This window comes from Talpa occidentalis, unplaced genomic scaffold (assembly GCF_014898055.3).
Source record: "Talpa occidentalis isolate TD23 unplaced genomic scaffold, MPIMG_talOcc4v2.1 talOcc4.15, whole genome shotgun sequence".
Taxonomy (NCBI): Eukaryota; Metazoa; Chordata; class Mammalia; order Eulipotyphla; family Talpidae; genus Talpa; species Talpa occidentalis.
In genome coordinates, this window is record NW_023601543.1 from 21,675,196 (window position 1) to 21,687,882 (window position 12,687).

Consider the following 12,687-nt stretch of genomic DNA (forward strand, 5'->3'; position numbering starts at 1 on the left):
GGATAAAAACCAAGGCAAACAATATGCAATCAGCTAGAAAATCCAGAACAATATAAGACCATGCTGGATACAACTGTGGCTCCTTAACTTCTCATTTACACACCGAAAACAAATACAGTAAAGATCATATAAGCATATAAACTCCTAGCAGCATTAATTCTAGAACTAGAATTTAAAAATTTCTTCCTTAAATGTATGTACCTAACGTATGATATAGGTGTTGAAAATTTGGTTTCTGCTTGCTAAAAATAAAATTATAAAATAAGCGTTTATTTTTCATACATTCCTCAGTTTACCAAAGTCATTTGAAAATAAAGTCACATGTTTAACAAGTGTTGGCAACCAACTTTTAATAATATATATTTCATTTTCAGAAACATATGCTAACCATCAACAACATGACCAGGGGTCCATTACCCCAGATGTTATTTCATAGGTACATTTTATCAATATTTACAAACAACACAAAACAAAACAGCTGAATTTTTAAAACTACAATGCTTTAAAAAAATGTAAACAGTTCATTTTTACATTATTGTAAAAAAGAAGACTCACTCCTTAATGTGGCTTAATTTTTTTTTTTAACTGAGCAAAGCCCGGTGCTCATGAATAAAGATTGAAAAGAATTCTTTACATAGAAACATTGTGCTCCAGTGTGGCAAAAAAAATTATATATATATACATACAAAGAAAAGAATATTAAATCCACGATTTATACCACACAAAAAAAATTCTGTCCCCAAATTCAGAAATTTATAAAAACCATTTATACATGGTTGTTGACCTATTGAAAACTTATATAACATTTTCAAAACAATAATGCAGTCAAAAGATACCACATTTCTTAAAAATGAAATTTTGTGCAAAAGAAATTCTTTAAGCTAGAAACAAGACTCCCACTCCCCCAAATAGAGGCCAAAAGAGCCACTGAAATAATTTAACTCTGTTAGATTTAGTGCATGTAACCAAAAGGCACACACATGTGATTAATATATTAATACATTTTCATGCAGAAACATGTGCATGTTCACAATTATGTAACAAAAACACAAACATAACAAAACATAAAGCCTAATGTTTGGCAATGTTATTCTAGCCACATTCTTTTCTAGTCTATCAGTCTAGGCTTTACTAGATCATTAACACTGCCTCTTAAAAAATATATTATATTTGAACAACTTTCTGATAAAAATTAAAAAAAGGATGTTAGCCTGAAATACTATAATATTATTTTCAGTTCTGATACATATAGAAACTAACTGATATGTTTATTTTAAGTGCTATTTCAAATTAAGATACATTTTTCCTTTTGTTAATAAACACTTTGATTGCTCCAGTGAAGTCAGCAGAAAGAAGAACTTCTGTGTTATCTGTCTTCAAAATACCTTAAAAGCATAAGAAAAAATTCTCAGTTGATTTTAAAGCAGTATGAAACCTGCTACCACAATTGGCACAGGCCCATGATCATCTACCTTTAGGACAAAAGATCTTCCCCACCCTTTCAGTCTCATTTTTTTCCAGTTCACTCCAATATCATCTATCACCCCCCTGGAACTCTCCCCTCCTCCCTGAGGCTCACTTCCACTTACCTTGTCTTAGCTGGTCTCTTCCTGGCTTGGGGTGATTACAGCCCCTTGGGGCTTGGAGGCCTGGATTTACTACCAGGCAGCCTAGGCCTCTAAATTTTCTAATGTTTCATTTCCTGGCAAGAGACCAGCACGTTAATTCAGTCTCAGGAATCAGCTGGGTTGAGTGTTGCTAACGGAGGTCTCTAATGAGGTTGACAGTGAGGTTTACTGTACAGCAGACATACTGAAACTGCCATGAAATGAAGCGCATAGATGGCTTTGTGAATGCTGGCAGTACCTTTCCCTTTACAGTCCATATTGATGTGCTATGTAACTATACTGGATGGCAAAAATGCTTACCTCTTAATTTTAACAGTAAAAGCATTTTATTTCTTTTTTAAAAAAGATTTCTTTACTTTTATACAAGAGCTGGGGTACAGGCCAGAGGCGCGGGAGGGTGAGAAGATGCACCAGAGACAGAGTGGGGAGCAGAACAGGCAGAGAACCGAAATACACTGCTGAGGGGAGCAGTGGGTGCGATAGGAGAGGTCTGCCACGCCATGTGGGAATCTCTCTGGCCGGCTGGGAATCAAACCGGTGCTGCAAAGGCTGAGGACAGCTTCACAGCGTGTGCTCAACCTGCTGCGCCACCGGGGAGGCCCAACAGTAAAAGGATTTTAATAAAGAAAATTCAGTGTTAACTACCTTATGCACAGGCAAAAACTGTGGATTTAAGGAGTACTTAAAGAAAGAAGAAAAAAAACCCAAACTTTAATTGGAAAATCGTGCACAAGATGAGTTAGAAAAAAGGTTTTACTTTAGATTTGCTAAACTTTTGGACATTCCTTATCACCCTTTTGGCATATCTCAGAGTAGTGCTCTGCAACAGAAGTAGCAGCAAAAGGACTTTAGGTTAGTAAAAAGGCTAGAGAAGAAATTCATCATGTATATACAAATGCTTTTTGAGGTATAATGATAATGTCCAGCACTTGCCAGGCATTTTGACAGGTACTGTACACGTGTTATCTTTAGTTCTTACAACCTATAAACCAGGTATTCCCATTTTACACATAAGGAAACAGAAACTTAAACTGAAAATATATCAGGAATAAAGAGAGAGCAATCAGATCTATTTTATGATCGTAAACCCTAGTTGTTTAAAGGGTTATTCTTATATTATACCTAGATAGGTAAATAACAGCAAACACAAATCTGAATATGATCCATTAAAAGTCATGCATCTTTAAAAAGAACCCAATGAATTAACCAAACAAGTTTTTGAGAAGCAGTTTTGAGAAGTTAAAAAAATCATTTTCATTTTTACTCAAATTGTTTTAAAAGCTATACTTTTCTGTGAAATGGTGGGGGGAAATATATAGTGTAAAGAGGTGTCGCTATGAGGGAAAAAAACCCAAATGACTTAAGAATAAAGAAGTTGGATTTGATTCTGAGAAAAAAAAAAGAAATATTTCTAAACAGGCATTTGGTAAAGATTTAATAAGTCCGACTCAGTTTATTTTTAAATCTTGTAATTGAAAGAAGTTCATCTTTGCTATCACAATTTGTCTTCATCAACAGAAAAAATAATATAGTCAGTGTAGCATATAGTGCAAATAATACTACAGGGGAATTACTCGAGAAGAAATGAAATAAAATACATCTAAACTTTTAAGCATTTAAATACTTTTTAGAAATTGCCCGTTGTACACTGATATCCATTGAGGGTTTACAGCTCTCTAAAAACCTGGGTGCAGCCTATAGAGTGAGAAAACACATCCATCTCAAAGGACATGTTGTAAATGGCAAGAAAATACAGGTTTGTAAATTACCTATTTCCATAGTTGTACATTTGTGCAAACAGATAGAACACTGCTTCATCTTGGTTTAATTCATTTATTCAGCAAATGTTTACTAAGCATCTACTATATACAGGCAAACACTGTGCTAGGCACTGGCAGTGCAACAATTAAGCAGTCCGCTAGAAGAAATTTCGTATTTTTATGTCTTGCTTGCAATTCTGAGAATGGTTGTCTAAAAAAAGATGAACTTTCAAATTTTTTATTTTTAATACTCAGGTGAATTTAAAAGAGGTAAAACTTACAAGAAACATGTTACTAAAATGTTTGGAAATGGATATCTAACAAGCACTATGTTGTGAACAAGAAATACTCCTCCTACTCATAAAATCCCATAATACCTAATACTGAGTCAGTAAGGCGGCAAAATGCTAACTAGAAAAAATGTAGGAACAAATAAAATTTGAGTACCTACCAGAGGGTATGGAGTCTAAAACTTCAGCATCTTCACCTTTATCATTCCCTTCTGGTTTTTCAGCTTGCATATCCAAAGATAACATCAAACTTGGGTTTGGAGCAAAGATGGCTGATGTGACAACTGCATTATGTGCTGAGGAAAAAAAATTACTTCAGGATAACTAGTACATTTGATTCTAAAGATCAAGACAAAGAAAAAAAGAAAAATATTGGATGATTTCACTTAATAGGAGGAATATAGGGGAACCAAATAAGGGATTAGGGAAAATAATAGTAACAATAAAAAACAAAACAAAATTAACAGGCAACTATAAACCGGAGACATTTTGTGGGGGAGAGGAAGGGAGAGAGATTAAAATAAGGGCAGGAAGAGCACAGGGGACTATGGTGATGGTGCATCGGTGAACTGGTGGTGGGAATTCTACGGGGACTACATCTGAGAGGAGAAAGCAAACATTGTTCAAAAATGAACGATATAAAATATATATAAATAAATTATATTAATAAAGAAAAAATACAGATCAAGATGAGAGTATATTATGCAAAAAATACAATAGTGTTAACTTACATGTTGAATCTTAAATACTAACATATAAGTAACTAAGAACTATTTAAAAATAGTGTATTTTCCCTCAAAAAAAAAAAAAAAAAAAGCAAACCACATAAAAGTTCTGGGATATCATTACTTCTCAAATTTTAGACAAGTGTAAGTTCTTCCTTGGTATAGAAAAAAATCAAACAAAGAGTGCCAAATACAAAGCAAATGCAGAATTGCCACACTGTTGCTCTGAAATAATGCCTGTACAAATTTACTACTTGTACATTTCCAATTTTAAATCTATTCACATATAAGATTCACAAAGTAGGCATTTACTCACCTTTAATACCTTCCCAAAAATCATTACGATCTCTCCTGACTGAAGTAAATTTGCTTAGGTCATGGTAAGTACTCCATATATAAACATATTTATCTTCTGAGCCGCTAACGAGGTAACTAAAATCATGACTAAATTTGGAAAAGAAAGGAAAAAAATCATACTTTTAGGAATTTTAGGTGTCCATCTATCTGAGCTTCTTATTATAAAATACCTCATCAAACACTTGTGGGAACTTGTTGAAATATAGACTCCTAGTCTTACTCCAGAGGTTTGAAGCAAGTAGGTTTCATTTGGGGGCTAGGTAACTGTGCAACTGCTTAACCCACAGTAGGAGGCCCACCTACTTAAAAGATGAAAGAAATGGGGTACTTTATCAATTAAATTACTGGGCAATTATTGGTATTATTCAAGAAGAAAGGAGAACTGATAAGAAAAGGGCTGAAAGAAAGAGGGTTTTAAGGAAGCAGCAGCAGGTATTTTAGGAGAGTTTCTGGACCCCAAGTTGAGTTCAAATAATAATGACATGTAAAGGTGTAAATACAATGATACTGTACTTTAGGGTGTCAAAATGCTTTATTAGCTTCTATACCTAAAAGGATCAAGACCATGGGTGGGGTGGGTGGGACGAAAATCTCTTTAAAAGCTTAAATCAGAGTACAAAAGCTAAATTCTGGAGCCAAGAGTCTTCTAATCGTGACTCTGCAACTACCAGTCTGATTTCAGCAAATTACTTAGTTTTCTGGGCTTTGGTTTCCTCATTTACAGAATAGGGGCAGTTCTAACTCTACCTATAATAATATAATATAGGGGAAAAGGTAAATATTGCATGATGATAACATGAGATACCAGTTGTAAAAGTGCAAGGAAACTGAAAACACCATATAAACAAGGTATAGATCAATGGAAAAACAGGAGTAGGGGAGAAATGCTCTGATCTCTCTGGGAATTTCTCATTGCCAATTTACCTGAAACTTGCTTTGATCTGGCTGCTGCTGTTGACATAACCCTTATATTTCATGGACAGTGACAGGTCTCTGAGATCATATAGTCTGATTCTGGAGTCATTTGAAGTTACCAGTATCTGAAATTAAATTAAAAGAGAAGTCAAAAATACCATCTTTTATGCTAAGATAAAGTATATCCAAACAAGTTGTTATACACATACAGAACTTGAAAAAGCAGTATTCTATAGGAAAGGAAATAGGCAGGATAGTAATAAAAAACTTTCAGGCATCTGTATATGGAGTGGAAAGAGATGGTTTTGAATTCTTAGTACCTTATTTTCTCCAGGTAAAGGCTCAATGCCAGTAATTTTTCTTCCAACCTTGTTGCGCCCTCTGGTAGATCGGACGTGTATTTGTGTGTGGTATTTCAAATGCTAAAAAGAAATTACGAAACAGATACCAGAATTAGATGGAAACTCAAAGATCATCTGATGCAATCTGCAGACAGACATAGTATTATTGGCCCGAATTTCCAGAGAAGGCAGTTAAAGCCCAGATGGGATACACCAACTTAGAATTCAATCACGCAACTTACACACAGTAATCATTTACCTCTGTATCATAGAATATGCATCTGCCATCATAGGTCCCAATCACTGCATATTTGCCATTCTGACAGAAATTTGCAGCTGTGATCAACTTTGTTTGACCATCTACTTCATTCCACAAAGCCACCTTTTTGTCAGGTATGTTCCAAAGGCGGAGTTTTCCATCCAATGACCCACTTAGAAAATACCTGTCATCCTAAAAATGTGGCAAAACACAAAGCTTTCATTTAACCACATCAAGGAAAATTCATTAGAAAATTAAGTCTGTTAGAAATAATGTTTAAAATATAGATCTTGGGCCTCCCCGGTGGCACAGCAGTTGAGCGCTGGGTTGTGAGGCTGCCCGAAGCCTCTGCGGCACCGGTTCGATCCCCGGCTGCTCCCCGGCCACCAGAGGAGGGTCCTGCATGGCATGCAGACCTCTCCTGCCGCCCGCTGCTCCCCTCAGCAGTGTACTTCGGTCCTTCTGCCTGCTCTGCTCCCCGCTCTAGCTCTGGTGAATTCTCTCACCCTCCCGCGCTTCTGACTGTACCCAGAGCTTGTCTAAATAAATAAATAAATAAATCTTTATTAAAAAAAAAAAAAAAAGACTATATCTTTAAAAAAATAAAATAAAATACATAGATCTCATTTTAAAAGTATTAACATGTTCTTCAAGCAAGCATTATTTTAGTCACCAAAAATAATGACAATTCAAAACCTCAGTTTTCATTTTGGAGAAATGAAGTTTCTAATGACTTAATCATATCCTTAAACTGCTTTCCCCAAGATATATATGTTAGTAGGTAATGCGTTGGAGTCTACATTGTGCAGTTGATGGGTTCTGTGACTAAATAAGTTTGAGAAATTCTGGGTTACAGAAAGTTAAACAGCATTCTCAGTTAATATGCATTCTGAATTTCCAAAAGGAAAATGAAGCAGGCTATGTTTTCCAACTTATTTGACCATGCACTTTTTTGGGGGTGGGGGGTGGTTTGTGAAAAGGGCTCCAGGTAGAAAGATCTAGCAGGACTGGCACCTTTGAGTAACATGCTTTGGGAAACACTATCCTACAATGATAACTTTGCCCATACCCTTCTCCTCTGGGATACATCTAATACCTGCATAAAAGAATAAGGCCAGTTAACCCATAGAACCAGTCATCATTTTATAACTCTGATATAATATCAGCAAGAAATAACTTCACTATTCAAAATCTTACCGGGGGATCTCAGCAGAGGCAATTTGACTCCACAGAAGACATCCAGAAATGTCTAGAGACATTCTTGATTGTCACAACTAGGGGTTGGGGTACTACTGGCATTTATCAATAGCAGATAAATGCCAGGAATATTGTTAACATCCTACAATGCCACAAAGAATTACCCAGCCTAAAATGTCAATAGTGCTAAGGCTGAGAAACTGCTTTAAACCAAACCAGGTCTACCACTAAGCTGGTCTAATTTTTAATAACATAAGGACTAAAGGCAAAATAATAGGGACGCCAAACCAAAAGAGAGATTTTCTTCTCAATATTATTCTTACCTACCTCTGAAACCTGTCAAGGACAAGCTACAAAGTATGGGCATTTTTATTGTTATGGTATGGGAGACTCTACTTAATGTCTATCAGTAGAAGAACTGAACAAATAAAAATAGCTCATCTTGGGCTAGAAATCAGATTTTATTTATACACACACATATGCATGTGTGTGCCTATGTGTGCATATATCTCCATTTTGCTATTTCTTTTATAACCCTGCTACCTTCTTTTCCAGGTAACATTATTTAGCAGAGTCAAATTTCCTAAGAACACATCAACACTACTCCATCCTTCCCTAGTCCCTTTCAAAAATCCTCCAGGTCTGCAGAATTTTAGAAATAGGGTCTTCAGTTCCTAAAATAAAAACTAGTAAAAGTATAAGAAAATTATTGACTATGCAGAAATAAAGCACCACCTAATATCTCTCTACACCCTGACACATTATAGTTGAAATTGAAGTGGAAGGAAGAAGTTTGCTCACAGGTGTTTACAGGGTAAATTTTTTGCTGCATCTTTGGAAGACAGATGGGGTGAGGGGGCGTTGGTATTTATAAAGAAGCCTTAGAAGGCTTTAATGGTCCAAACTGGTAAGGTTACAGATTAAATTAATCCGTACCAATACAGATTAAACATTTTTAGTTTTCAAAAGTTCTTAACCAAGTCTTCTAAGGGCCTAGAATTATTACTGGCTATGTTAGAAGCCTGCCCAGGGAAGGAAATTATACTGAAGGAAAAATGTCATTTTCTCTTAGTCTGGGGAAAAAGAGGAAGAAATGTGAATATAATTGAAATATCACACTAAAAGGACAATGGAAATTAAATATATAGAGGTGAGGAGATGATAAGAAATGTAATCATACACTGATGTAGGGGAGGGAAATTCAACACAGGGTCAGTTCAACTCTTTCACTCATTTCAACCTCGTTAGTTAGTAGCACCAATATGTGATTTTGCTTGTTTGTAGTTGCAAAGACCTAAAGCTAATTTAGCTTTAAGTATTTGGTGGCTTTATCTTATTATTAAATAGATCTGCAGTTCCATAACAGTATATTTTTCTCCTTTGGTTGAAATAATTTTCTTTTCAGGGGCAAATTACAAAAGAATTTTCTGTATTGGAAATAAGAAGGAATCGTAAGATTGACAATGTTGGGCCTCCCCAATGGCTTAGGGGTTAAGTCTCAGGGCCATCACCTCTAGGGCATGAGTTTGGACTGAGTTCAATTCCCGGCTAGGGAGCTAAGCCACACATGGCGCAGCAGATCTCTCCTGTCTTGCCTGCTGTTCCCCTTAGCAGTGTATTTCAGAAGATCCACCTGTTCTGCTCCCCACTCTGGTGAACTTTTCACCTCCCCTCCCCGTATACCTCTGGTCTACACCCCAGTTTTTCTATACAAAATAAATATTTTTAAAAATCAACAATGTTTCTAGACATTAAGAATTCAGTATATCTTATAATGCATTTTGGGCTTTGCTTCTTTCAAACTTTTCTTCTTTTTCCCTTCCCTTTCTAACCTTCCCACAACTATCCCTGCCTATATACTTCCCTTACATTCTAGCTGCTACCTTCTCTTCTTTCTCCATCTTCAATATCTTTCATCTTTAATGGGATACTTTGTTTCTTTATTTATACCCTGCATGTCTAATACATTAAGATTTGGGATGACTTTTTACTATTATATTTAGACTATAACATTTCCTGTATTTCCAATAATGGAAATGTACAATCTAAATATAATATTTCCTTTTTCATGTTTAAAGCAAAATGAAACACTAAATTAAGTTGCTCCTAACTACATGGCTGTTAATTGTTTTCCTGTAGTCCAGTTGCACTCTAGAGAAATCAGGTTCCCTCACCTTCCTTATAAGTATAACAATGTATAGAAAATTACTTACTCTTGGATGGAAAGCTATGGCAGTAACAAAATCTATATGTTGAAAACAGCAAAGGCATTCTCTTCTGGAAATGTGCCACAATCTGACTGTTTTATCCATCGAAGAAGAAAGCAGAAAATAATTCTATATAGAAATTGACAATGATTATTTTATCACCATAAGGAAAAAATCACTTATATAATAAAAGAGAGCTTGTGGTTTTATGTACCCATTAGTTTTGCTATTATTATTGTTATATGTGGCCTCAGAAAGAACGAGAGATTATCCGATTCACTTGGAAGATCCCATTTTTCCCCCAAACAGTTAAACACAACACAATATTTCTTAAAACAATAAGACTTTTTCATATTACCAATTCTGAAATTGGTATGAGTCTTGTGATCTATGTCAAAAGAAATCTGCCAAGCACCAACAATTACAGCCTGCATATATCGGGAATTTGACTATGAATACAAGGATCTATTCATTTCATTGTCACTTGAGTTATTTTCACATTGACAACACTGGTGAATTTTAACTCACATAGATTCCCTAACTGTCACTTAAAATGCCTTCAAAGAGCATACCCAACAATGCAGCATGGAAATGAAAAGTTATTATATACTTGTCACATACCCAAGGCAAGAAAATTGGAGAACAGAAATTGTCAAATCTCTCAGAATAAATAGAATTTTCAAAGCGAGTAAAGGGTAGTGTAACTGATTTAGGCATTTTGATGGCCCATCACCTAGGAACCAAACATCTATCTGTCAAAAGCTCCTGCTTCTAGCTGACAGGAGCTCTTTAATTTCTAAACATAATCCATTTAAGGGAAAACTATGATTTATACTGAATGAGGAAATCCAAATGAGACTCTAATATTCTTTTGGTATGCCTAAAGTTGCTAAACAAATCAAAGTAATGATGACATTTATCGAGTGCTCCCAATGTGCTAAGCATTGGGCCTCGTGCCATACAGCAACCCTATGAGGTAGGTACATTATTACCTCCTTTTACAAATGAGAACACTGATGCACAGAGAAGTTAAATGATCTGCCTAAGACTACACAGCCCATCAGTGTCAGAGCTGGGATTCAAACCAGGTAGTCTGGCTCTAGGTGCAAGCCCCAACCACCACACTGTTTGTTGTACGGAGTGCTTAAGCAGAATACATTGTGAAAAGCAATTAAGATACTTTGTCATTTCCTAAAAGTGATAAAGAATCTTTTATCTTTGAATATAAAGAGGCTAAATTAATTTTCTTGACATAAACATGACCTTGGGAATCAAAGAAATAAAACTCAAATCTGAGTAGTTTTGTGATGCCTTGACAGGCCAAATGTCCAGTCACTTCATATACAAAATGAAATATCATTTACCTCTCAGTGTCACTATTGTTACCTGGCACAAAATAAGTCTTCAACAGATAGAAAACCTACTGTAAAGATCAATTATGCTAGATACTAAAAAGAAACAATAGTAAAATGAGATCTAGTCTTTACTCTTGAGGGGCTTATAATCTTATCACAAACAAGATCAAGAAATGTACATTGGGCCAAAGTCTACATAGGATGCTGCCTGATTCATGAATTGTTTTGTAAAGCCAGTCAGATCTCTAAATATAATTATAAAATGCACATTTTATAGTAATCTGTCCTTCCTTGATTTGTTCTGCAAGTTTGATTTCTAAGGACCGAATAATCTAGGTACATTCTTTCTCAGATCACAAGTTTGCCCCCCCCCAAAAAAAATCATGTAATTGTTTCTCTACATCAATCCAAGAAGACAAATCCTGTTTATTTCAAGGTGGTATTAATTAATAAGAACTAACACACATCTTTGTCAGTACCAAGGTATGAATCTCTGTAATCTAAAGCCAAGATCAAGGCTTATGTATCCAACAAATCAGAGCACTAACCTGAGATGACTTAGTGGAGAAGATGATGATCTAAGAGCCTACAGATACACATGAATCCTAAAGATTAGCAGTAATATGTTCCCCATTTAGTCCTGACCTATGATCTACATAATCAACAGAATTGGGGTATATGAACTTGCAGTTCTTTCCTATATCTGGCACAAAACACACACCAGTGATTGGTAGCCCTTATTGAACTTAGCAGTGATTAGAGTTTAAAGGCACACTATATAGTCTTCACTAAGAAATTCAATAAATACAGTGAAAGAAAATTGTTCCACTCACCAAAATAAAAAAAAGAAACCCAGCGTATTGAAGCTCTGCCTATTTTAAGGTGAAGATTAGATAGAATGTATATATTCTTTTTCCTCTATAAACTGATCATTTGTTTTTCCCAATCAGATCATAGTTAGTCCAAAAAGGCCTGAACACTTCCTGGTTATTACAATCCCCCAAATGTCACTAACCTTACTCATCAAAGGCAAAGCCTTCACATGATTCAACTTACTAAAGCCCTGCCAAATTCAATGTCTCTTTAGTTTAAGCCAAAAACCTCACTCTCTCTTCACCAATGGATTAATTTGTTTCTTAAATGCCATGTTTTTTGCATCTGCCTGTCAGATATCTGGCAAAGGGACCAAGATAATGGGTATAAGGAGACATAAATAAATTTTATTTTCTATTCTGAGTCTAGAATCTACTGAGAAATTAGACTTGGTACAGAAGGTTTAATTATCAAAATACCATATCAGTTTTTAGTTTCATAAAGCTGATGAGAGAATGTAGTTTAGTTCTGATGTTGAAGGCTTAATTAAATCAAACCTTCACCAATTCTGGTTTTTCTCGCAGGGCCAGAGTTCACCTGCTGAACTAATTTTGGGGTGAAGAGAAGATCAAGGTGCATAATCCCTTGGGACTCTACTCCAAAGACAGAAACCAAAAGTGTTGAGCATGCGCATTTCTTCCCCCCCCCCCCCCACTTCTTACAACCATTCAGTCGGGAATTCCTTCCTTCCTTGGGGAAGAAGTAACGGGGGAGCAGAAAGGAATTAAAGTACCTGGTCCCAACTCCCCCACCTAAGTCAATGTTCCCTGTTATGAGCTT

The 12,687-nt window shown here is 35.7% G+C and overlaps 1 protein-coding gene across 1 annotated transcript in view; it reads right to left on the reverse strand.

The window, feature by feature from the left end:
- Positions 1–324: 324 nt before the first annotated feature.
- Positions 325–12,687, reverse strand: part of WDR44 (WD repeat domain 44) — a 69,138-nt gene continuing 56,775 nt past the window's right edge. The window contains 7 exon segments of the mRNA XM_037512036.2: positions 325–1,385; positions 3,840–3,974; positions 4,720–4,847; positions 5,685–5,800; positions 5,996–6,097; positions 6,276–6,467; positions 9,686–9,808. Of these exon segments, the coding sequence (XP_037367933.1) occupies positions 1,291–1,385; positions 3,840–3,974; positions 4,720–4,847; positions 5,685–5,800; positions 5,996–6,097; positions 6,276–6,467; positions 9,686–9,808 (891 nt within the window). The 3' untranslated portion in view covers positions 325–1,290.